The sequence below is a fragment of the Humulus lupulus genome, chromosome 1, assembly GCF_963169125.1.
Source record: "Humulus lupulus chromosome 1, drHumLupu1.1, whole genome shotgun sequence".
NCBI lineage: Eukaryota > Viridiplantae > Streptophyta > Magnoliopsida > Rosales > Cannabaceae > Humulus > Humulus lupulus.
Window position 1 is genome coordinate 5,815,882 of NC_084793.1, and position 26,922 is coordinate 5,842,803.

At 37.0% G+C, this 26,922-nt stretch overlaps 1 protein-coding gene across 2 annotated transcripts; it reads right to left on the reverse strand.

The window, feature by feature from the left end:
* Nucleotides 1–17,682: 17,682 nt before the first annotated feature.
* Nucleotides 17,683–23,559, reverse strand: LOC133783619 (uncharacterized). Of its 2 annotated transcripts, XM_062223271.1 has the most exons (18): nt 23,373–23,558; nt 23,179–23,281; nt 22,982–23,056; nt 22,716–22,790; nt 22,455–22,529; nt 22,243–22,359; nt 22,031–22,104; nt 21,573–21,675; nt 21,452–21,494; nt 21,010–21,072; nt 20,480–20,706; nt 19,986–20,106; nt 19,796–19,899; nt 19,096–19,209; nt 18,847–19,017; nt 18,617–18,766; nt 18,378–18,523; nt 17,683–18,101 (listed from the first exon to the last, which is right to left on the reverse strand). In XM_062223271.1, exons 1-18 carry the CDS (start codon nt 23,434–23,436, stop codon nt 17,956–17,958), a joined length of 1,971 nt encoding a protein of 656 aa, XP_062079255.1. In that variant the 5' UTR covers nt 23,437–23,558; the 3' UTR covers nt 17,683–17,955. The 2 variants fall into 2 exon arrangements, with proteins under 2 accessions (XP_062079255.1, XP_062079261.1); XM_062223277.1 differs by lacking the exons at nt 19,986–20,106; nt 20,480–20,706 and having other exon boundaries at nt 23,373–23,559.
* Between the last annotated feature and the right edge of the window lie 3,363 nt (nt 23,560–26,922).

Here is a 26,922-nt window from a genome sequence, read left to right on the forward strand (position 1 = left end):
TCCTTGACCTGAAGGCACATCTGGCCGAGCCGCCCGTATTGTCCAAACCAAAGGCAGGAGAGCCCCTTTTCCTCTACCTAGCTGTCACAGAGGATGCAGTTAGTGCCGTATTGGTCCGAGAAGAAGACCGGGTTCAGAAACCGGTCTACTACATCAGCAAGAGACTTCTCGGGGCTGAGTCCTGATACCCGTTGATGGAAAAATTAGCGTTTTGTCTTATCACGGCCTCCCGAAAACTCAGGCCGTATTTCCAATCCCACTCAATACACGTCATGACCGATCAGCCTTTAAGGCAGGTTTTGCAAAAAACCTGAAGCATCGGGACGCCTGTTAAAGTGGGCTATCGAACTCAGTCAGTTCGAGATTTTGTACACCCCACGAACTGCTATAAAAAGTCAGGCCCTGGTCGATTTTGTGGCAGAGTGCACAGGATTCAGGGAGGATCCTGTGGAAGACTCACCCCAGGTCACCTCGGCCCAAACGTCTTGGAAAATCTTCGTGGACGGCTCATCCAATGAGAACGGCTCAGGGGCTGGGATCATTTTGATATCCCCAGAGGGACATAGATTCCACTCAACGCTGAGATTCAGATTCAAGGCCTCCAACAACGAGGCCGAATATGAAGCTTTGCTGGCCGGGCTAAGGATAGCCCAGGAGTTGAAGGCCAACTCCGTTCAGTGCTTCAGCGATTCCCAGCTCGTGGTAAACCAGGTGCTAGGTGAATATCAAGCACGAGGAGCCAAGATGGCTGCTTACCTGGCCAAGGTAAGAGTCGGACTGTCCGCGTTTGGGCGAGGCTCAATCGAGCAGATACCTCGGGAGCATAATGCTAATGCAGACGTCCTCGCCAAGCTCGCTACCTCCGGGGAGACGGAGGCGCTGGGGTTAGTACCGGTGGAATTCCTGGAAAAACCAAGTATAGAAGAGGTCGGGGCGGAGGTCGAGAAGATTGACGCCAGACCGACTTAGATGACTCCCATCCTCGAATACCTCACCAAAGGAAAGTTACCCGAAGGACGTAATGACGCACGGCAGGTACTGTACCAGGCTCTAAGGTATACGATGGTAGATGGGGTGTTGTACCGACGTGGGCATTCGCTACCTCTCCTACGATGTGTTCTACTAGGCGAAGCAAAGGCCATCTTGCAGGAAGTGCACGAAGGTTTTTGCGGGGATCACACTGGGGGGCAAAGCTTGGCCCTAAAAGTCTTAAGGCAAGGGTATTACTGGCCCACTCTGTCAAAGGACTCGATCTCATACGTCAAGAAATGTGACAAGTGCCAGCGATTCGCCACAGTTGTCCGAGCTCCCCCAGTCGAGCTAAAGATGATCTCGTCCCCGTGGCCATTTGCAGTCTGGGGAATCGACTTGGTTGGCGCCCTCCCTACTGGAAAGGGCGGGGTCCGCTATGCTGTGGTGGCCATCGACTACTTCACGAAGTGGGCTGAGGCAGAACCTTTGGCAACAAAAACTTCCAAGAAAGTTCTCGACTTCGTGGTCAAGAGCATTATCTGTCAGTTCGGGCTACCGAAGAAAATCGTATCCAACAATGGGACTCAGTTCGACAGCGACCTCTTCACCTAATTTTGTGAAAGGTACGGAATCGTGAAAAGTTTCTCCTCCGTGGCCTATCCTTAGGCGAACGGCCAGGTCGAAGCTGTCAATAAGACGCTAAAGGCGAGCCTTAAGAAAAGACTAGACGAAGCCAAGGGGGTCTGGCCAGAACAGCTCCCCCAGGTTCTGTGGGCATACCGGACCTCGCATCGGACTCCTACGGGTCATACTCCTTTCTCTCTGACTTTTGGGAGTGAGGCAGTCCTCCCTGTCGAGATTAAGGTATCTTCGCATCGAGTCTAGGCATATGACCAGGACCGCAACCACGAACTACTTTGCGCCTCCCTCGACCTGATTGGTGAAAGACGAGAAGATTCGCAGCTTCAACTCGCGCATTATTTCAACTCAAAGGTCAAAAAGCGCGCCTTTAGCATTGGCGACCTAGTCCTCAGGAGGGTCTTCTTGGCCGGTAAGGATCCCAAAGATGGAGTATTGGGACCGAACTGGGAAGGGCCATATCAAATCACCAGGTCATTAAGGAAGGAACTTATAAAATAGCTCGGCTCAATGGAGGGGAAGTCCCATGAACTTGGAACGCCATTCATTTGAAGAAATATTATCAGTAGCACCCTTGTAAGGCTTAAAGGCCATTTTTTGTTAAGCAATGAGAATTAAATCTTTGTTTATTATTGTGTATATTTGTGGGTGTAATCTCAAGTAACCACGAAAGACCCTTTCCTAGTTACTTAGGGGGCATATGGTGCATGGATATAACCATGTCGCCTTAAAGGCTTAGAAGTTGATTCAAATTGATTGATCGTTGTTTTTCTTAAAAAACACGAGATATTGATAAAGGATTAACGCGAACGAAGTCTTATCCTGGATATAACCAGGTCGCCTTAAAGGCTTAGAAGTTGATTCAAATTGATTGATCGTTGTTTTCTTAAAAAACACGAGATATTGATAAAGGATTAACGCGAACTAAATCCTATCCTGGATATAACCAGGTCGCCTTAAAGGCTTAGAAGTTGATTCAAATTGATTGATCGTTGTTTTTCTTAAAAAACACGAGATATTGATAAAAGATTAACGCGAACTAAGTCATATCCTGGATATAACCAGGTCGACATCAAACTTAGAAGTTAATTCAAATTGATTGATCGTTGTTTTTCTTAAAAAGCACGAGATATTGATAAAAATTAACGCGAACTAAGTTTTCAAACTAACGTCCTGGACATAACCAGGTCATAAAACTTAGAAGTTAATTCAAATTGATTGATCGTTGTTTTTCTTAAAAAGCACGAGATATTGATAAAAATTAACACGAACTAAGTTTTCAAACTAACGTCCTGGACATAACCAGGTCATAAAGCTTAGAAGTTAATTCAAATTGATTAATCGGTGTTTTTCTTAAAAAGCACAAAATATTAGTCAAGAATTAACACGAACTAAGTTTTTCAAAGCAATGACCAAAATGCGTAGAGGAAAAAGGAAATAAACCAATTAAATGCAAAAATTGATAAAGCCAATTGTCTCGAGGTGGAAAAACGTCATACAAAAGTTACAAAAAAAATATTAATAATAATGTGGGTGCGAAAAAGAAAGGCCCTAGGCTCCACCGGGCTGCTCTGTTGAGGTCGCCGTCTCGCCCTCCTGCTTGGCCGCTGTGGAGGTCTCCCCGGTCTCAGAGGGCGCCTCTCGCTGAAGAAGAGCTTTGAACCCCTCCAGGAAGGGCTCCTAGACTTCCGCTCCTAGGAAGGAAAAATCGCCATCAGGGTTGAAGACCCAGCAGTGGTATAACATGTCCTCCATGGCAGAGCTGGAGGTCGCCTTCTCTTTTTTAAGGGCGGCCTTAGCCTCCTCGGCCTCGGCTTTTGTGGTGTCCAGCGCAGTCCAGGTAGTCCTGGCCTCCTCGAGTTCAGCCGTTACAGCGGCTAGGGTGGCCTTGTTAGCCTCGGCCTCTTCCAGCTTGGGGTAGGACGCTTCCAGCTTGGCCCGCGCGGCCGCCAAGGCATCTTTGGCCTCCTGTTCCTGCTTTTGGGCAGTCTTCAGGGCGGCCAAAGTAGTTTGCTGAGCGGCCAAAATAGCCTGATGCTCGCCCCTCATGTCCTCGAGGCGAGCCTTGGACCTGGATATGCTCTGGTGAAGAGCCAAGGCACCCTGCAAAGCAAAGAGGCAACTGCCTTAGAAAAGAAAAAAGAAGGAACGTACGATGCATGGAAACCAAAGGATACAAAGTGTAAAGCCATCTTACCGTTAGAGCCATTCCCAGTGAAGACTCCATCACGTTCTCCGGGCTCCTTGTTTCGATCGCCCACAGGTCCCTTTCGGTGGTGCCATAGTAGTGGTCGACGGTGTAGGTCGCCGTCTCGTACACCGTCCCTCGAAAGACGTCGGGAATTTTCTCCAGGGCTGGGGGTCCACCGGAATGCGCACCTCGGGGGCTGCGATTGCCAAAATCCTGGGCTCCACCCCCGTATCCCGAACAAAGGCCGGAGCTCGTGGAGGGGGCGGGGGCATCTTCTCCACTGCGGCAGGAGGTGGAGGTACCTTGGCCTAGGCAGCTGGGGTCTGGTCTTTCCCCTATGCAGGGGACTTGGTTGGGGTCCTAGCGGCCTTCTTCGCCACCCGGAGCTTCTTCATTTTGGGTCCAGAGGCCCCGGCAGAGGAGTTCCCTCCGGCGAACATAGCTCACAGGTCTCTATTCCCGGGCTGAGACATTTCCTCTGGCAAAACAAAGACAACATTAATATACAAGTAAACATTCATGCAAGAACAAAAATAAGGGGGAAAAAGCGAAACTCAAGTATATATATTGAAAGGGATCCTACCCCCCGAGCTAGAAGAGGAATCTATGGTCACGACCATCGGCCTCATAGCTTCTACGGGGAATCTAAGACAATGACTTCGCAGGCTGGCACGGGTTCTGGGTCCGAAACTGGCTCAGGACTAGACTTTTCTACGTACTGCCTAAGACCCGGAGCTACGGTACCCTCCCGGAGCGAGGGCCATGACCGAAGATTGGTCCCATACTCCTCAAATAAGGCCGACCTAAAGGCTAAAGTGTTGTCTGCGACTACGGTACCCCTAGGGCGGCTACTTTCGTAATCCAGCACGAGCCAGTCGACACACTGGAGTAGGGTTACATCGAGGTCGGGGTTGTTTCGATGGCGTTCGACGGGCTGGTTGGGATTAAACCTAGCTAACCGAGGATCGGCGGTGGCCCTATCTAAGCCCCTGAACATGTAAGGATTACCTTGCCCAGAGGGACCTGCGGTTGCTCCGGACCGGATCCTCTCCTCGTCCGTTCTTTGGGCGACCACCAGCACCCGCTTCCTCCTCGTCCTCATCCCCCGCGGCCTCCTCCTCGGGGATGGGCCTCATCTCGCAAGCTGGGGAAAGCCCCCGGGGTCTCCTCAAGGCCAAAGTCTGGCCCGGAGAGATCAGTTTGCACGCCAACATCGTCTCGTCTGTCACGAGCAGGCGATAGTCCTTTTCACTGGGGGGCAAACCCGCCAGTGTCTCGTACTGACTCCCGAGAATCACAGACTTGTCTGTCCTCGCGAAAATGGCTGCAGAATTATTCTAAGTCAGAAATGGATAAAGGGGGGAGCTAACCATTACTTAACTTACGAGCTAAGAGAAAAAGGTACTTACGAGGATGGTTGAAGTAGTGCAGTTCGTAGTTGCCAAAACCCCTTGGACATAAAGAACTGGTCTTTGAAGTCGTTGGGGTGGCTGGGCAGCTCGATAACCTCAGCTGTGTTTGGGAATCGGGTCAAGTAATAGAACGCGTCGTCTCGCCCCCGCTGCTCCGGGCTGGCCTTGAGGCAGAAAAAATATAGGATATCTGCCGGAGTGGGGACCTCCCACTCCTGTTTCAAGAACAGATATCTCAACCCCGCCAACAAACGGTAGGAGTTGGGGGGGAGTTGGGGGGGAGCTGGAAAGGAGCCATTCTCACGTAGTTGAGGAAGTAGGCGAAGTATTGGTCCAGCGGGAGGAAGGCCCCAGCCTTGAAGTGCTCGTCACTCCAGGCCGCGAACTCCTCGTCGAGCGGCGCGCAGCTCCTCTCACCTTCCGCAGGAGGTCGGGCGATCAGGGCGCCCCTCCCCAGCTCGATGTTGTGGGAAAGGAATATTCTATTCACTTTCCCTTGGTCAATAATCTTCGAGACAATCCTCTCGGCCTCGAAGAAAGCATCGGGCGCCACCTCGAGCTTCTGCTCCACGGCCGGCCCAAAGACGGGGATTGGGGAGTCTGTCATCACCTCCTTTCCTTTGGATTGTTGGGAGGACGAGCTCCCTGCGATCCTCTTAGGAGCGTTCTTCTTGGGTCCCATCTGGTCGCCTAGCGAACAAAAGAAGAAATTTCAGAAAAGGCAACCTAAGCATAAGGGAGAATCTAAAGAGAAGTGTTTATTTTGCATGGCCTGAGGTAATCTCAGCCCGTGGAGAGTGAGACCACGCGGTTCTATGAACACGCGCCTGTGCTCCCAACAGATCCCCGATTACTCGGAATTCGTGTGTCAGGAGGGTCAGGGTAGAAATTTGCCTTGGAAGGAAAGTTTCAGTAGGCAAGAGGTGCAAAACTGCTTGTGAAGCGTGTCTCCGAAGTTACCCGGTTTTGCACCCAAAGTACTGGATATTTTGAACAAGCATACCCAAAAATCTACCCAGAAGATTTCCCCAGAAAACGCACCCTACTGAACCATGCCCCTAAATGGTTTTCCTCTACAATCGATGCCCTAAGATAAAAACCTACACCCTTCATACCCACAAAAAACCAACAGAATATTGCATGCAGCTACAGGAACTATTTACCTAGGCTACAGTGAAAAGAGAATTTAAAACATGCACAGTCAGAGAACTTACGAAGTAGTTTGCTGTGGGAAGTATGAAGGGGTCGCCTGGGTTGGGGCCTCGACGGAATGACTGGTTCCAAGACCTCAAAGGAGTCCTTGCACCTGATCTTGTGGAGTGCTGGGAACGGTAACCGGGAGGAAAAGAGGGTTTTTTGAGGGTGAGAAGAGGAAGAAGATGGGAGATTTGGAAAATTTTCAAATAAACGGGTGGTCCATGCGTAAGGTGGCCACCCCTTTTATATACGTGAAAGGCCACGTGAGGAGGGCCGTTGGATTGCCCTAATGTGGGATCCGAGGCTCTCCACCCGAAATGTGAAACGACGGCTGAGTATAGGCTAGGCCATTTAATGCGGTTCTCAGAAGACGTACCCTCACCAACCACGATGTTCCACGTATTCGGCGCCTGCGTAAAAGGTGGAATATGGAGAGTCCATGGAGAAGCCTAAAAGCCCCTACTGTGGCCCTACACGATGTCGTGTACCACGAGCAGGGGCTTAGGGGGCAGATGTACGCCCTGATTTTCCAATGGGCTATTATTAGCGAGCTGAGATATGGCCTATACCGCATGACCGGAGCTACCGTCGTCAAGGCCTACCTCTTTAGCTCGAGGTAACCAAAAGGTTCATCGAGATTACTCAAGGGCCGAGTCAGGACTATGAAGGCCGCAGGTCGAGAAGGCATCCAGCTCGGGGTACGAACTAGAGTTGGAAGCTATGACATTTTATAAAGTCAACCACGCAATGTAAACGTGCATATATCAGACATCACGTGTCTGATATATCCCTGAATTCTCGGACACGCAGCATGAACATGCGTATTCAGGCTCCCACGACTGGGTTGGGCCGTGTGGCCCATTATCCCCCTTACCTGTTGATTAGACCACACTTCATTTGTCAGGGTTTATGAATTAATCATGAATGTCACAGAAGTGACATGATGGGTAAGAAGGTCACGGGATGACCCCCTTACCAACTTCCAGGTGCCCTCTCCTATAAATATGGAGACCCTGGGAGTTGCAAAGGGTTGAATTCTATTATGTAACAAAGTATCCTATAAAGAATACCAAAAATATAGCAATAATATTGGCTGGTGGAGTAGAAAGATTTTAACATTTGAACCACCTAAAAACGTAGTTGTGTCATCAGTCCATTAAAAGATCATTTATCTATTTCGGTTCAATATTAAGCACTAATCTCTTTCTCTTATTTTCTTAATTACTTGTTGGCGAAGAACCGCGTCAACACTCTCGTAAAGTATTCATGGAGACTAAAATAAAATGTCACATGATAGTTTTTTATAATATAAAACTTAAATTCACTAAAAGTTCAATTAAGACACTAATTTATGCATTTCAAATAGATCTCGATATGATTTTTTTTTCGAATTTTTTTCACAATTTTTTTATATTTGAAACATAAAAATTTGCAGAAAACTTGATACACCTCAATGTACCTCGATGGATCCTTAAAAATCATGATTTTCATGAAAAAAATCATCTACATCGATGCATCTCGACGAAACTCGATGCAATTCATATAAAGGGCATAAATTTTCACTCAAGTATCCGTTTGAGGTGATTGTTTTTTTTAATTTTGGTATTTTTTGTGATCTAAACGTCTGAGATGTGTACACACATATTTGAGAAGTTCAAATGTTAAAAATATACCCAAATTTGAAAATATAGGGGTATTGTTTAGAACTTTGGGATGTTTTCAAGCTTTCAATTTCCCAAATGTGTGCATACACATCTCAGACATGTATATCTAAAAAAAGACCTAAATTAAAAAAAACGAAAGGAGTATTTTTGGAAACAAGTGAATAGTGGCATTATTTTGCAATGTTGATATAAAATGACATATTAGACCCCATCATTTGTTCATTTGTTTTTTATTAAACTGGATCTTATTTTAACCAAAATAAACAATTAGTATTATGCATATCTATATAATGTTTAAAAAGCTAGACACCTATATTATACATAAGCATATTATTCAATATTAAAAATCTATTAATTACACGTAGAATCGTTTGCTTGCTTGTAATATTTATTACAGCAGGGTTTCCATTCTCATTAAATTGAATATACAAAACCAGCTATTTTCATTTATTGTTTGCCTAACTATGTGGTGTTTATTAGTATATATATTAACATTAATTGACTTGTATTTATTAATTAAGGGAGCTTGGCTCAATCCAAGTAATTAGTTCCAATTGTTAGCAAATGCAACTTACAATAATGCATTAATTATTTTTTCTTTTGGAAACAATAATGCATTGATTTTTATCTATGTCAAATTCCAATCAATTGGTTGGGACCTATTATTAACTCATTACATTATTTCATTGATTATTATTTAGATAGCACTGTATAAATGCCAAGACCACTTATTATACATAATAGCATATTCAATGGAGTGATATAAAAGTATTGTATAGTTATTTTTTTAGCTCATTTTCATAAAAATTGAACTCCAATGATAGTATAAAATAAGTGTCAAATTTGACACAAAATATAGAATATGCCAAATTTAACCCACAATAAATATCACATTTTTTAATTACTTATTTGTCATTTATTAATAGAAATTATTAATTTTTAATTTATCTTTTAATAAAAAAATTAATTGTTTTTGTATATTTTCAATAAACATTAATAAACTATATTGACGTTTTTTTAGCTAGTTTGCATCTTGTGCATTGGAGTACAAATGTAAAAAGCGAGTAAAATATATCATTGACATATATTTTTGGCCAAATTTGGTACAAATTATACACCATCCATTGAAGATGGTCTAATGAGTTCTTTAGTAAAATGGCCTATTTTTTAAAGTCATTTTGTATTATGGCTTAATTTTGATAATTTTTTGCAAAATGAAATCCGATACTCCAGACAGCTGGTCGAAATTTTAGACAGATGCTATTTTGCAAACAATTATCCAAACTAGACCAGAGTGCAAAATAACTTTAAAAAATAAGCAATTTTCACCCGTTACTCTATACATATATAATATCCAATATAACCCCAAGGGGTGGCTCAGTTGGTTAGGGCGAACTTGAGGAGATAATCCCTCACAGGTTCGATTCCCCACTGAGTCATTAAACCTCAGGGGGCCGCTGGGGCGATCTCCGGCTGAAGCGATGGTCAGGGCAGTCAAAGGAGGGTTATCCACTAATGAATGGACCTCTGGGCATGCTGATATCGCTCAAGTGGTAATTACCACTTGGCACCAGGGCCTCCAGGGATTAGTGGGGGTGGGGCCCCTGATACCCTAGGTTAGCCAAAAAAAAAAAATTTATATATATAATATCCAATATAAATGTCCATGCTAATACCAAATTTAGAATAAAAAATTATTAAAAACTATATTTAGCACATATTATATCTAAATATATAAATGCAATATGTAATAATCCACAACAAATTTTATTAGAATTGAGTAATTCACAAATAATATAAAAAAATAGTTTAATTTTATTAGAGAATTTTAATCACTATGTAAACTAAATTAACTGGAAAATTATAAGTAATCCCAGTGCTCTTTTATCATGTTTGGTAGGAAGGAATGGATATGAGAATGGAATGAGAAAAGACACTACTTTGTTTGGTGTGCAATTTTAACATTGGTAATAGCATTTCATTGGAATTACAAATTTCATTACTGAATAATCCTACAAACAAAGCAAAATGACTATTTTGCCCATTCTTTTTCTTCCTTAAACGAAGACAAAAAAAAAATTCTAGTAATGATATTTTTGTCAATACACCACTCATTTTATTCTATTATTGCACAAAACAAAACAAAATAACAAAATAATTATGATTTCAATATTCATTCCATAAATAAACTAAATATCATAATATCATTCTCATTACTATTCTTATTCCATTTCGTTACCATCTCATTATCATTCTTATTTCATTCCACCAAACAAAATGCCACCTAAGGTCCTTGAGGAAAGTTACTTCACAAATTGTTGTTTCATGGAGGCAAAAAACAACTCTTTTGGTTCCTCTATATGGCGAACACCATCTAGGGACGTGCGATTGTTATAGATGGCTCGAGACGGAGAATCAAAAATGAAAATAAGTTTAGGATTTCTAAAAAATAAGTGGCTTTCAAGGCCTCTTCTTTCACTTTTAAAACCAGCCAAACATTGAGGGTGATCTTCTAGTTAGTGACTTGAAAAATTGACTACAAGTTGTTTTCACATGGATAATGTCCTTTTGATTATTGTGAACACCCTTTGCAACAAAGGCAAAGAAGATATGTTCATTTAGCACCATTCCAATGATGGTAATTACTATGTCAAAAGTTGGTAAAAAGTATTGAGACAAGTCTCATTTACTTCCTTTGAATCTTTTAACTTGAGGGTTCTTATTAATTGGTGGAAATTCTTTTATAAATTTAAGCTTCCCCTAAAGTTAAAATTTTTGGTTGGAGGGTATGTAAAAATTGGCTCTATGTTTGTTCAAACTTAAGAAAAAAGGCATGAATGTTGATGACCCTTGTTGTCTTTGTGGTGTTAGGGAGGTGAAGACTATCACATATAATAGTGTAAAAAGGTCAGTATAATCTAGTCCCTAACTCCTTTTCGTGATAAGTTACTAAACTCTAATGTTTGCGATGCTATGGATTATATGTTAAATGTTAAACCTTATGTTATTATTGATGAGTTTGAGCATTTTTTGTTAATCTCTTGGGGCATTTGGCAATAACGCAATAATAGGTTGCATGGAAAATTTTGTCCCCATGGGTCTAATCTTATTAATTAGGTTCTTTTCATCAATACTCAACCTCTCTTTTAGATTGTTTCCTACAAGCACCTATATGGCATCTCTACTCAATTTGGGTTCTCACATCCTAGGTGTAGTGGTCTGCAGTGGCTACGCTGGTCGAAATGTAGTGGCTCGTTGGTTGGTGGGTGCAGTTATGGTGCTACTGTTTGCTTCTTGTTCTCGAGGCGACGGTGGCCTGCTACTCGATATGAAGGTGTCTTCTTGCTGTGCGTCGAATATGGGGTTGAGGATGTGGGTTTTGCCATTGGGCACATGCTAGTCATCTTGACGTTAACTACTAGATGTTGCGTTGTTTTTTTCGAGTCTCTGATTGTTATTTCATTGTTCTGTTTATGTTTTCTTATGTACTTTGAATAGTGGTGCTTGTTGTCACCCTTTGTCGGTTGACGATTACTTGGCTATGACCATAAGTTTTGTATTCGATCTTTATCCATGTACTCATATCTATTTGGGTTTTCACCCTTTTGGTGAGTTTGCTAACCCCACCATGTTTTATAAAAGAAAGTCAAACTCACTAAATTTTTTGGGTGGGAGATTTTGAAGGATTGTACGATTGTGTCAATGTTGTATGACGATATGCCTTATGTCTTATCTTGTTGGCGACTTGTTATTCTCATATTTGTTTGAGAGTGGTATTAGATCTTGGATTAACTTGACAACACGAAAAAAATCATTGTTCAACTCTTTGATAACATAAAATTCTTTGAATCACTCTGAAATAAAATTACCAAATCATTTTCATTTTGATGGTCTACCAGTGTATTTGACTTGGTTAGCCATTATTTGAGCCATCTACTATATAAAATAAGGAATTTACTCTTTTGGTACCATTTGTTTTTACAAAGTATCATTCTAGTATTCTCTGTTTTCAATAATGCTCATACGACACCTGTATTTTGAAAACATAGATATTTTGTATCCTAATTGATAAAATTTTGTCAATATGACCTAACCATCAACAATTATATATAATTTGTAGCTCGTATGATTGTGAGTAATTTGATTAAATTAGTAAAATTTTATTAATTAAATTTGAGTTTATGGTACCAAATATGTACAATTTTAAAATTTAAAATACAGGGTACCAAATATGTACGGTTTTAAAATGCATGATACTAAATATGTACGATTTCAAAATGCAAGGTACCAAATGAACATTATTTGTAAATACAAATACCAAAATAATACTTTGTAAAAACACAGGATACCAAACGGTTACCTATCCTATAAAATATATTGAGAGTGAAATGAAAGTTGATTTCCGAAAAATCTTTTTCTAGCAGCTTTGGCATGCCCTCATTTTCTTATGTATAGTTAGCTTAGCATAAGGTAGACCAACCTCTCCTCAATGAGCCTACCCTTACTTAAAATAGTAAATAGTCATTTGCACCATTTCAAGTTATAATCATTAATAATTAATGATTAAGATTATTATTTGTCATCTAAAAGAAAAAAGTATATATATATTTATGTAACCAATTAAAAAAACAATGATGGGTGTTTGCTTTGGAAAATAGAAAATGAAATAACATCAATGGGTCAGCATCAATAATAATAATAATAGAGAGATTTTGTTGAAAGATTTGGTCGTTTAAACCAACCAAACATGCAAATAATAAGCAATTGCCTAAGAGCCATTCTAGTTCTAGGCGTTGACGTTTTTTCAACGTTATGACTATAAATTCTATTTTTATTTCTTACATGTCTCACTCGAATGTATGATATCATCACCATCTTAAATTAATAGTTTGAAAATAATAGTTTAGATAACATTTTTAATGTAAATGTTGATGAAATAGTAAAATGCCATATTTAGCACATTATTTAATTATACTCAAACTATATGCAATTTTTTTTCTAATTAATAAATTTGCCTTTCACTTGGTATTTGAATATGTTGGGATGTGAAATATGGCCAAATATAAAATATAATTTAATTTTGCCCGTCGTCTTTGGTTAGGGTGGTGGGGCTTTGGCATTCTTTGTCGAGGTTGGGGTTCAAACCACCCAAGCTTAATTATGTGTGTATAATTATAGAGATTTTGGTAAAAATGATATTTTTTTAAAAATAATTTTATATTTTGATCTAATTTTGATAATTTTTTACAAAATAAACTCTGTCTAAAATCATAAGAATTTATGAGAACAATAAATAATAACTTTGTTATCACATAAGGAAATTGTTTTTTTTAATTAATATCTAAAAATGGTCACCAAACTCCCTAATAAAAGTTGACTTGGTTTGTTTATGTCTTTTTGGAGACTTAAGAAATAATAATAATATGCAACTAACACAATGGGGTTTATCTATTTTGCTTTTAATTTTGTTCAATTGTTCAAGTACAACAGGCAGTTATGTGATTATTAAATAAGTAATTTGTTTGCTCACTAATTATTATTATTATTATTTTTTTTTTGTAGAATTTTTATTATGCTTTGGGTGATTATGACACTTCCTGATCATGCCATCCCATGTAAATACTAAGTAGGTATACAAGTTTGGCACTTAAACAAACATAAAAGACTCTATTATTTTAAGCAAATTTGCAATGTTTTTAATTATTAGTCTTTATTGGCAGATCTCAAGTCTTGCTTTTCTAACCTCAAAAAAAGAAACTCAATTTGGTTGTTTGTTCCATTCCATTCTAAGGCCAACTCGAATGAGACTGCAAAACACCAATTTGGTGCTAATGGTGCACCATATATCACTCCAATAAGACTGTAAATGACATTGCAAAATTGTGGATATGAACAGTGTCACGACATTATTGATGTGACACTGTTCACGACATTATTGATATGACACTGTTCACTACGGCAACATTTTTTTGTTTTGGTTTTTGTGTTTTATATTAATATTTTTTTTATATAAATATATGTATATTATGTAATTTATAAGATAAAATAATATAATAATATGATGCGTACTTTGTGGATAATATAATAATATTGAATATATTTTTTGGTGTAATTTTTAGTATTATGGTTGGGTTGGAAAAAAATATAGCGTTAAAATTATCTCATTTTGATGTTGTTGATTCAACACCATTTCGGTGTTCATGGTTGGAATTGCCTTAAACATTTACTTTGCTATTGCCTCAACTTTTATCTTTATAGAAAGCCTGTCACCATTTCAATGGCTCAGCTTTTGTCTAAGTAATCAAAATGAAATATGTCTATACATAAATTGTTATGTGAAGGAAAAAAAATGGCTATTTTCAATTAGAAACATTTAAATGACTACTTGGAAATAATGAAAATGAAATTTTTATTTAGTCCCATCTCAAGTGCTCTTCACTTTTCCCATTTCAACTTATAATATTTCTACTAAGTTAGTAGTGTTTCTAAAATGGTTATGGTACAACCTAAACTTGTAACAAAGTAATGTTTTGAGATTTCCATTCTATTCTACTAGTAAGATTACCTCACTAGCCCCTTGTTTTGTAATGTCCTATTTTCGTATTTTAAAAAAAAAAAATTATAATTTAAGAGACAAAAGTCAAAAATACATATAATTTGTGGGAAAAAAAGCAATTCACTTTTAATTTTTAATTCCCCTAATCACATGAATTAGTGCCACATCTAGAAGACTAAGACTATACATCACCTTCCTAGTCCAACAAAAACCTTAATACAAAAATAGAAAATGACAGGACAATCACCTTTATTACTAACAACAAATAAAATGACAGTAAAGTCAATATAAAATTACATTGTGATGAGAATAATCTCATAAAAGAAAAAAAAAAAATTCTCACTATAAATACAACAATTTGGTCAGTGGGATTAGCCACATTCCTAAAATTCAAACTCTTGTATAGTTGCAAGTATCCAATGAAGTTTGATATGAAATAAAGTTTATTTTCACAAGTGATTGTTCAATCAATAATTCATTAAAAAAAATCATTGGTTTCTTTAGTCGCAGAGATTGAGATAAATAATAAAATTTGTACTCCAAAACATTTGATCATTTCAACTTTTCAAGAGATGATTTGTGATCTTAGCAACAAGATAATCCACCCCTTTAATTGAAAAGTAATTTATTCTCCAAGCTACCAAAACCATCATTACCGATTTTGATAGTTCATAGAATAATACAAGTCTCTAAACCAAACTGGGGTCCCCCTCTTTTTCAATTACAATATAAATAAATAAATATATATAGAGAGAGATAATCTTTGATAATCAATACATATAATAAGTGATCTTAAAAAGACAAACTAAGTTATTACACCATTATCATTATCTTGTCCCTCATTAACAACTTTGTATAAAACAACGAAGTTAATCAATTTTTGGTTCCAAGGAGTGGTTGTGCTTTAGATAAACCACTATTAAGGGAATGATCTAAGGTTTGAGACTTGAGGAGATTTGGTGATCCTTCCTTCTGTTTCTTTCTAAGTGCCTCTAGAGTCTCAGCTGCCTAAGACCAAGCATATCCCTTTACCAAAAAGTCTAAAATGCCCTCAAAACTATCTTAAATCCTCTAGTGTCATCAAAGGGCAATCTCATCAATTACCACTTCCCCTCAAATCCTTGAGTATTTCTCTAAATCTACAACTATCTCCAAATAATAGCCATTTATCTTCCATTACCCAATAAACCTCGGTAATGTGCTAAAGTACCAAAATACTCATAGGCTCGCCCTGAACTGGATATTTAACTTTTATGCTAATTTGTTCTCTAAGATCGCCTCTTACCGAATAACTCAAATATATCCACATAATAATGTGATCTCAATCACATCACATATAATAAGTGATCTTAAAAAGACAAACTAAGTTATTACACCATTATCATCTTGTCCCTCATTAACTTTGTATAAAACAACAAAGTTAGTCAATTTTAGGTTCCAAGGTCAGGTTGTGCTTAGTGATGTACACGGGGCGGGGAATTGGCGGGGAGTGCTCCCTCCATCCCCGTCCCCATTTATATTTTTAATCCCCATCCCCACCCCATCCTCGCTTATTCTTCGTAAGGAGCGGGGTGGGGAACCTTTACTGGGAACCCATTTATTTAAAAATAAATTTTAAATTAAAAATCGTAAATTATATGTAAATTAAAATATTACACAATATTTATTATTTAAAATATTAAACATTATCCTAAATAAAATTTAAAATATTAAAAAAATTACTACTATACTACAATAACACATAAAAAAAGAATATAAAATACGTTTAAAATATTACAAAAATATATAAAAATTTAAATAGGCCTCGTCGAGACCGGGAGTGCTATCCCCGCCCCGTTCCCCATTTAGATGGGTATTCCCCGCCCTATTAGGGACGGGACCCGTGAGGAAAATGTGCATCACTAGTTGTGCTTTAGATAAACCACTATTAAGGGAATGGTCTAAGGTTTGAGCCTTAAGGAGATTTGGGAAGATCTTGAAAGAGCCATTCTAAAATCTCTTCTAGAAAAATGATAATAATATAAAAATGCAAAAGCATTAGTTTTAAGACCACAAAATTTAGGTGTCCAAATCAACATTGATAAGGAGTTAAATCAGAATACTACTAACAAATTGTTTGTTCACGGGTCATTCAAAATCATCATTACTTAGCGTTAGTTAATTGAGCTTAGAAAGCGATAAGTTACATCATGAAAATAAATCAATAATAATAATAATTAAATAAAAAAATAAAAAAGAAGGGATAGAAACAGCACCAACTAGATGAAAGGGCTTAACTTGATGACAAAGCCAAGCCAACTACCCTTTTTTAGACAACCACAACAAAAAAAGAGAAGTGAGTTGTCAGCTTTAGCTTTTCCACCATCATCATTTCATGTTAGGTTCTTTCTTTTATACTAATACTAATAACAATACTCGACTAAATTAAGTAGGTGATGCAACTAAATATTTTATATATAAAATGGTCTTAATCTTTACAGCTAGGCAGAGTAAGTTGGTCATTAGTGGCAAAATCTTACCCTTCACTTTCACTTTCAGGCTCAGCATGTGTAAAAAAGAGATTATATGAAGTCAAAAAAAAACACCCTTAATCAAATAATACATATATATATATATATAAATATACACACATGCTACACTAGGAAGATGGATGGCATTTCCTTACCTGTCTAGGCCAGTTTAAACCTTGACATATGAGAAAGTGGAGATTCTAGCTGTACAAGTGCAGAGCCAGTCAGCCAAATCATGATGGCCTTTTCAGTTTCCAGAAAATAACAAAGTAGATCTAGACCACTATGGAGATTTGCAGAACAAAAATGTGGAATGAGACTCAGAGATCAGAAAGAGATGTTGATTGCACTGAAGAAAAAGAATTACCTCCTCCAGAACTGGAAGCACCATGACAGCTCAGGGGGCAGGCAGCAATTAGCTTCTCCATCATAATTGATTGATAAGTTAAGGCTAACAAAACTTGTCCTTTTTTTTTCTTCACAAAAACTTGCATCATAAACTTTCTAAAAAAGTATCACAAAAAGTGCTCAATCATCTAGATGAGTTCAATCCAATAAGAGTTTTTGCTTGTTGAAGTGTGCATCTTTGACAAAAAATTAGCCATTTCGAAAGAAAATGTACAGACACACCACATGGATGCATGTTAACTATAAAGCATGTAAACTAAGGCCTTAATGGAGTACAGCGAGTATCGAAAAACAAAAATGACATACCAAAACCTATGATTTCAGCATATTGTGATGCCAAGTTAATACTCAGAGTATACAGAGACTAATTTTACAATATCTTGTATATATCCAAGGGAAAAGCCACCTATGGATCATCATCATGACGCGCAGCTAAGATAGGTAACAATGAAATATTCAAAACAGGCTTTCCAGCCTGTTGAATTTCAGTAAGCCCATGAGTTGTCAGACCGTCCAAATGATTTCCCCTCAAATTAAAAAGCCCAAGATTACCTGTTAAATAGCCAGTGCAAATGCTTAAATCTCCAAGAGTCAAGATTATAGAAAACGTGAGTCTACATGAGCTCTGCAATTTCCTTGGAAAGTTTTGAAAGAAATAGAAAATGTTCTTTTGTTGAAGTAATGTGAGAAGCCTTCTGTCAAAGGTACGAGTTAGACTCGGTGAAGTGAAGTAGGGTGCAAGTGCAGTAGAAAGACTTTGGTGACAGAAAAACTTAATGTTCAGTCAGCCATAGTCACAGCTAAAAGTTTCTTAGTACTAGTAAATACCTTTCGCAGCTTTAATGGCAGAGCATACAATATAAGAGGCTTCAACTGGCATCCAATTATATGCTGCATTGATGGTCTCAAGTTTTGGAGCCCGTAACAGGAGCGTAGACAAAAAATTTGCAGCTGCAACTCCACCACGGTTTTTGCTATACATGATGCAATTGAAAAAATTATAATAATCAATTTTATGTCATGAACTACATAACAAATTGAAATAGAAAAACAGAAAATGTTTGAACCTTATGGTAATCTCAACTAGCTTTAGCTCCTGTGTTTGTGTTATGCTTTTCTCTAGGTCCTCAAACCCAGGTGAGCCCAATTCAATGCCACTAATGTTAAGTATTTGAATTGATGTGGACAACAAATTTCCCAATGCTGCTGCTACTTGGCTGGCAAATAAAAACTGTAAACCCAACTCGTGTTTAGGAATTAAAAAAAGGTGCAACTCTTAAGCAAAAGTCTGACACACCTGCCAAGGACATTGTCAGCAATAGATAGAGATTCCAGGGGTTTCTTGAAGGTTAAAAGTGTATTGATGAGCTCAATTACTCCACCATTGGAAATATCACAATTCTCCAAATATAAATCAGTGAAGGGTGTGCATTTTTCAGAAGCTTCGATGAAATAGGGAAGTAAATTTCTGTAACATTCAATAACAGTTGTGAGACTATGCACCCACAAAGCTAAAAAATTTGCAGGGAATAAAACTCCAACTGACCTAATTCCTCTATCTTGAATTGGATTATCACTTATATCCAGAAGCTCCAAGTGGGGCATGTGAACCATAGCATATCTAAGCCCAAGTGCATCATCTTCGTCTAGTTCGTTTCCCCTAAAATCACATGAGTGACATTTCTATAAGTTTCAAGCAAAATACGTAAAACTATTCTTTCATATTTGGTTACAACTTTGTATTAATAAATGTTATTTGAGCTGATGAAAAGGAACGCTTACTTGTATTTTCATTGAAAGCCTATTACATATATACACACAAGCTAGGAATTCTATCTGTGGAAGGTCAACTAATTGGGATTCTACACTAATTACAATCCCTGAAATTAAGCTAATCACATCACATAATATACACAATCTGAAACACAAAACATAAACCTATCTGTCATTAAGTGTATGGGTTGGTCTAAAATGAAAAGTTTTACTGTCTTGCAACACCGCTTCATCTACTTGGTACAGCAATGGATTTATTAGATAGTACTGGTGAATCAGGTTAATATATTAAAACAATTACAAGAAGATTATGAAACAGACTTTTTTTTTTAAATCTAATTAAGATCACAGTAATTTTTCTTGGCCATGGTTGATTGGGTTTAATAAGAATAAGAACGGAATGACCAATCTCATTCCACTGTTTGGTTTAGAAAATTGTGAAGACAAAGTTTTTTCGTAAACACAAAAGTTACCTTATATTGAGTGCACGTAATGATTGCAAGGACTTGCCAAATCCTAAGGACATTGGACCACTTCTTGAGAATCTCGGAATAAACTCAGAAAGCCAACCGGTTATCTGCATGATTGTGTATAAAGCCTCATGTTATGTAATTGTATGAGGATATAATAAAATCTTCAATTTAATTGAAAGGCATATCTCACATTGTTTTCAGAAAGGTCAAGAACAGAGAGACCAGATGAAGCATCACGAAGAGTGTTAAAAATCATTTTGGCGAAGTTCCAGCCTAAGTTATTATAAGATAATTTTAAGGAACACAAAGACCTGAGAGCAAAAGTGGTAAATTTTACAAGTAAGCACAGATGGGCCAATGTAACTCAACTCCCATAATTATATAAAGTTAATATTTTACAGTAATTATATGCATTCCTAGAAAGTTGGAAAGAGATAGCAAGGCAACAGAGCGTGATCAGCCTAAGAATTGATATGGAAAGAGATAACGTGGCCATTCAAATCACTGGTTTTTTTTTTTATGAGATAAATTGAGCCCCAGTATATATTTTATATATTTAAGAAGCAAGATAGGTAATACAGTTAATATTTTAAGGGAATATTAGGTATCATAAGTGCCACCTATCTCAACATTAAGAAGCAAGATAGATAAATTAAGGAAATATTTTAAGGGAATATTCTGTACCGTGATGACAGAAATGATACAAGTCCAAAAGGTAAGGAATCAAGATTTGTTTCAAGAAATCTCGATGTAGTAATTGAGAAGCTCTGTATCCCATGTGTTGGCACACTATTCAGCAATAGAGAACCACAAATTTCATCTATGGAATCTGAAGAGAGCTTGCAGTGAACAAACTCAAGTGAAGATAAACTTTCCCTATTCTGGTTCAGAAGTTCACATAATCCACCAACCTATAGATGCAGGCCATATGATTGAATCGACACTTTCCATAGTAAATGAAAACTCAACATGTAGCATTTTCATAAATTCAAAGGCACTACACAGCAACATAGATGTTGAATATTGGCTATATCATGAATGATTGAGCCATTTCACTTCTTGTTTAAATAGCATCTACTGCAGACATTTCATAATATGACGTTGATATTCGCATTAAAATTACATATGGCCTCATTACAAACCAGGTACGCATACAATGCAGATTTGATTTGACCTTTGTTATTAAAGAAGGAAAAAGAAAGAACTGAACTTACTTGCTCTTCGGATCTGATCCACCAAAGTGCCAAGCTCTGCAACTTGCAGTTTCTCAATAAATGCTGTAGCATAATTAAAATAAGGATGTAAAATTGACTACCATTAGTTTAAAACTCAAGCAAATAAGTATAAAAGGAACATACACCTATGCGCACACATCTTGATCTACTCCCGTCTTATGCTATGGGATAATATGAAAGATGATACATTCAAACTCAACAAGGAAAATGCTTTGAAAGACAAAATGTTTCAAGAGAAAAATTACATTCAAAGCAAAAAAAAAAAGTGCTCAAAAGATGTTTTGAAGAAAATGTTTTTTCTTTTTTCTTAAATAAGATGCATTTACAGAGCATGAAACTTCACACCATAAAAATACAAACCCCCACACCACAATATTTACCTAGCATAGATTCATGATACTATATGGGATAAATAACTTACAGAAATTTCTCTACCACATATATTATTTTGAATTCTTAGACATCTGCAAAAAAGAACAATGTAAACTCATGGTGTGAAGCATAACCATATCAATTCAAGCATGGTATAATCAAACACTCACCTAGCAAAGCGCCCAAACTCTCGGCAATGGAAATATAATTTTGAATAGTCACAAGTGGCAACCTTCATGTAATTCTCATAACCAATATGTTTCAATAAACTATCTGCATATGAAAGGGAGAATGTCAATGAACCATTCACATAGCCATAAACCTAAGCCCTATGCCAGCACAATTCCATTATAAAGATTACTAAAGTGAAGTCAGAACTAAGAAAAAAATTTCTCATTTACAATTTGCATTAGTCTGTATCTAATCTACACTAATCCGATTAATTTGACAAAGACAGGAAAAACCTGCCATACTCTAGTACCTACTGAACCATCATATGAGCTATTGAAACTTTAAGATGCCATTTAAATATCAAATGCTACCTACCACTAGAAATGATTTTTGGACCAATAAATCATCATTATTCAAGCTATGAAATTTATCAACAGGAAAAGCAAACATTATATACCTGGAATCCCTATTTCACCAAGACTTTCATCAAATAAAGGGAGTAAAGCAATCTCTGCCGCTTGATCTAGGCAGCTGTTTTTCCCAGTTAACAAGACAAAAAAAATTGCAGGAATCAGTTATAGTGTTCCTCAAATTTTCTTAAAAGGAAAAATTTGTAAGAGAGAATAATAGCCGTATATACAGAGCATTTATTCCATCAAAGGGACAAACTTTTGTAAATGAGTTTCCCAATATATCTGCAGCCAGTCAACATATTCGTTCTGATTAACAAGCTTAGGCCAACGCAACTCATATAAATGCTTCCATGCCTTGTCCCAACCTGAAATCCTGCAAAAACATATCTTCCATAAGCAAATTATTTTCTTTTCTTCATATACACATTCCAAATTTTACAATGTTTCGTCATGAAATAAAAAACCAACATTCCACATTTTCTTCCATTTTCATGGTCAGCATCGTCGTACTCCTGCTCCTCCTTCTCCTCAGAACTAAAATCCCTGCCCAAAAAGATGGAGTTTTGATATCAATCAAAACATCAATTTATTTTTCCTTTCTGAAATCATTCCTCAAATCCCAAAAACAATAATTACATAAACCATTAACAAATAAACTTTTTCTTCACATACACATTCCAAATTTTACAATGCTTTGTCTTAAAATAAATAATAAAATGAAAAACCAACCTTCCACGTTTTCTCCCATTTCCATGACCAGCATCGACATACTCCTGCTCCTCCTTGTCCTCATAACTAAAATCCCTGCCCAAAAAAGTGGAGATTTTGATATCAATAAAGAAAATAACCATTATTTTTTTCCTTTTCGAAATCATTCCTCAAATTCCCAAAACAATATTTCAATAAACCATTACAAAAATTATTTTTCTTCACATACCACATTCCAAATTTTACAATATTTTGACATAAAACAAATAATTCAATAAAAAACCAACCTTCCACGTTTTCTCCCATTTCCCTGGCCAGCTTCGTCACACTCCTGCTTCTCCTTCTCCTCAGAACCAAAACCCCTGCCCAAAAATTTGGAGATTTTGATATCAATTAAAACAAAAATTTGTTTTTCCAACTGAAATCACTCCTCGAATTCCCAAAACAATAATTACATACACCATTAACAAAAAAAGTGGCTTACATCGCCATTCCCAACTTCAGCAATGGTAATGGAGGTAACCGAAGAAGTAGCCTATCAAACAAGTCAGTTGGCAGCTTACGTATAACTGGCATCAAATCATCTCCTGCAAATTCATTGCAAAATAATATTAAAAATAAAATTCATAAAACTTACAGATCAATAGCAGCATATTTATTTTTGTGTAGAATTAATACCACGAAGTATTTCGTCTTTGACTACCTCAAGACACAAGGTAGTCAAAGATGGAGCTTTCCCCATTCTTAAACCCTAAGAAAGCCTTTCCCCAAAATCAGAAATTACTCCATAGGAGCTAGGGTTTCATTGGCCGGAAAACTAATAGGACTCATCGGAATCTTCTCTCATCATCACAGATAGAGATGAAACGGAGCAGAGTAAGGATAGAAAAGGACTAAACGACGTCGTCTCGATGAAATCTGAATTTGGGCCGTTGAGATTGAAGAAGGTTGGGCCTTATCGAATGTAATGGGTAAAAGTTGAAAAATACCACATAATTTAGTTTAATTAAATTTTTACCAAATTTTCAATATAAATTGACTAAACTATCCTCATTTATATTGATTAGGGTATTTTTATTTTCCATTAATAAAATATTTGTGATGTTTAACATATTTATTACAAATTTAGATGATATTAGGTTGTAAATGAAATGAGAAAGCGGTGTAATAGATATAGAGAATTTATGGGTTTTTACAACAAAAATATTCAATGTTTATAGAATGTAGCATTTAAATACTTAATTTTTTTTATTGAAAAAAATACCTAAAGTGCTCAAATATATTATTTAAATACTCTTTTTTTTTGGAGAAAAATACCCAAAGTTGATAAAATGTTGCACATTTACTTTAATTAATTTTTCTATAATTAAAATTATATGAAAATAACTTTAACTAATTCTAAAATTAAAAAATAATTTGTATTTAATAAAGGGCAATTCTTTAGTCCCTCACTTGTATTTGATGGACTTAGTCCTTCATTAATTTTTCAGTCATTGGATTCATGGTGGATGGTGAGATTGTGGTGTTTGCTTGAGGATATGTTAAAATACACATATATCCCTTCATGTTCTTTAGCAACCGGCTACCTTTTGCATTTTTTTTTGTTATATTTTTGTAAAAAAAAAATCTCTATTGGAAGTTATGTATTATTTTTATGGAAGCAAATCTATTGGAAATGTAAGCTTAATAAAAGTAACACAAATTTACTGCTATTATGTTGCTATTTTCATGAGGTTGGTTTTTACATGTGATAATATGTGAATTGTTTATATCGAGTGACAAATAGTTTTATGTGTATATATATGTATGAACACATACATAATTAGGTTCTCTTTTTATTATTATTTTTTCTTTTTTCAAGTTGTGGGCATTAATCCAATTTAAAGATTTGATACAATAAATATGAAACATTAGAAGAATTTCACGAATGCTGAGAATAGAGGTGATGAAGCAATGGTGCCAGAAAAGGTTAAGCCTCTCTCTTTAAAATATTAGCTAAATGAAATGTTCATTTATTTAATATTCCTATTATTTATGAGCTTTGTAATCTTTATAAGTGATGTTGTAGGCTTAAGGTGCTTCAATCACTCTTTTAGGCCTTCTTTTATTTATTTCTTTTGCATTGTAAGTATAGATCATGGGGAGTTTTGCTGTAACTAATTTCAAGCCATTTATTTCAATGTTTCCAGCTTTTTGTGAATGTGACTTCGAGAGAGCATGTGCAAGTAATCATATTTTGTTGTTAGGAAATAAACAAAAATCCAATAGAGTTGATTGCATATATCTTAGATTGATGATAAAAGTTTGTAGATTGATTTCGGTTCGCTGCTTTAATAGAAAATATATATATATATATATATTAGTGAAACTCATAGTGCATTATTTGTTTGTTGACGAGGTTTGTACTTCTCTAACTCATTGTCTCATCTTTTTTATTGTGTCTATACAATATATAGATGTGTTTCCTCTGTAATAATTAGCAGTTTCATAAATATATAATCACATACTCTTTGTCATGTTAAGTTTCATTTGTTATTGGTCATTTTTTTCCTTTCACTTTTATCATTACTCTCATCGAGTTTTATATTGTTTAACTAACTTGACTTGAAATTATGTACATTGTAAAATTGTCTTTTGGCTCTTCCCAGAGTGTGCACTAATGAACAATTTTTATGTACAAATTATACAAATTAGATGCAGTCTGCATTCCTCTACATCAACTTATTGGACTAAAATTTTCATCATAATATCATGTAAAGTTAAAATCTCTTAACTTACTATTTACTCCAAAACTTTCTAAAATTGGACTTAATCACAATTCAACTGTCACAATAGAAAGCAGTAATAACTGCAGTTTGAGTATTTGGCAGTTTTAGCGAGTGAAAACGACCTTTAGACTCAAGTTGGTCAATAGATTATATTAATAGCTTTATAGAGAGAATATGTAACTTAGATATCATCTTGTATTTAGCATTGACAAAGGTTGTACTGAGTTCTTGTATTATGTTGATAAGAGTTTGAAAAATAAAAACAAAGTTCGTATTCAGATTATATAACTTTGTACTGAGCTCGATTTGTGCTTACTAAAGAGTGTTAGTCTCATTCACTCGATTTAGGTCATACTTGTTTGAACCAAGTAAATTTCTTATATTGTTAACATGAGTACCATTTATCTAATTATCATTTGGTCGAAAATGTATTACTAGTGCAATGTTGTAAACATGAGTAATGCAGCTAATAAAATTTTCTATGATGATCATTGTAACGCCCCAACTCCTGGGACCGTTACGGTGTGCCTTGTAAATAGTGCTAAACTCGCTAATCGAGACATTTGGCCAAAACCGTGATCTAAGTATGATTAGCGGTTTAGGGATTAAACATTTTGGTTTAGATATAACATTTCACTAGAACGTTTAACATATACATTGGGATCCCGAAAATACAATTCAGAGTTTATTACAGAAAATATATACAACAGGCCGTTCTAAGCGGCAAAACAGGGTTCAACCCTAGTTCCACTTTAAACCTCGACCGTGGCTATCGAGCAGCCGCATATGTACACGTCATCACCTAAGCCCTCCAACTCAAGGATGGTTTAGCTTCCTCTTGCCTTTACCTGCACCACATAGCACCCGTGAGCCGAAGCCCAGCAAGAAAACATAACACTTTTCATAAACATTATCAAATGATTATCATTATAATCACACTGAATATAAAGCTTTCAAACCAATGGGTGCACATCACATGATTCTAGCGGGAGAGTGGCTGTTAAGTAAGCCACCAGCCTCCAAGCTCTGTTTTGTAGCGGGAGAGTGGCTGTTAAGTAAGCCACCAGCCTCCAAGCTCTGTCTTTTAGCGGGAGAGTGGCTGTTAAGTAAGCCACTGGCCTTCAAGCTCTGTTTTCTAGCAAGAGAGTGGCTGATAGGTAAGCCACTGGCCTTCAGGCTCTGTTTTCTAGCAAGAGAGTGGCTGATAGGTAAGCCACTAGCCTTCAAGCTCTGTTTATTCATCGACCCTCAGGGTCGGTCAGGCATTAATGCTCCTTGAGTCATTCAATGCTAGTAATCGATTAGATCTAATCTCTGTTGGCTTGCGTGATTCACGCTAAGGCCGTTCTGACAAGTAAGTCAGCGCTTCCTGACCTGTGTCCAGTAACACTGCCGAGCCTGACAAATAAGTCACAGCCTCACAGCTGATACTAACACTTTTGTCGATTCTGTATTCAGTC

Bases quoted from the DNA above. Each gene is read 5' to 3' on its own strand.
- LOC133783619 (XM_062223271.1), bottom strand. From the start codon at position 23,436: ATGGGGAAAGCTCCATCTTTGACTACCTTGTGTCTTGAGGTAGTCAAA. The intron at 20,707-21,009 runs GTAAGTTCAGTT...CTGCATCTATAG, and splicing joins GGATCAGATCCGAAGAGCAA to GTTGGTGGATTATGTGAACT. The intron at 20,107-20,479 runs GTACAGAATATT...TTTTGCTCTCAG, and splicing joins GTATCATTTCTGTCATCACG to GTCTTTGTGTTCCTTAAAAT.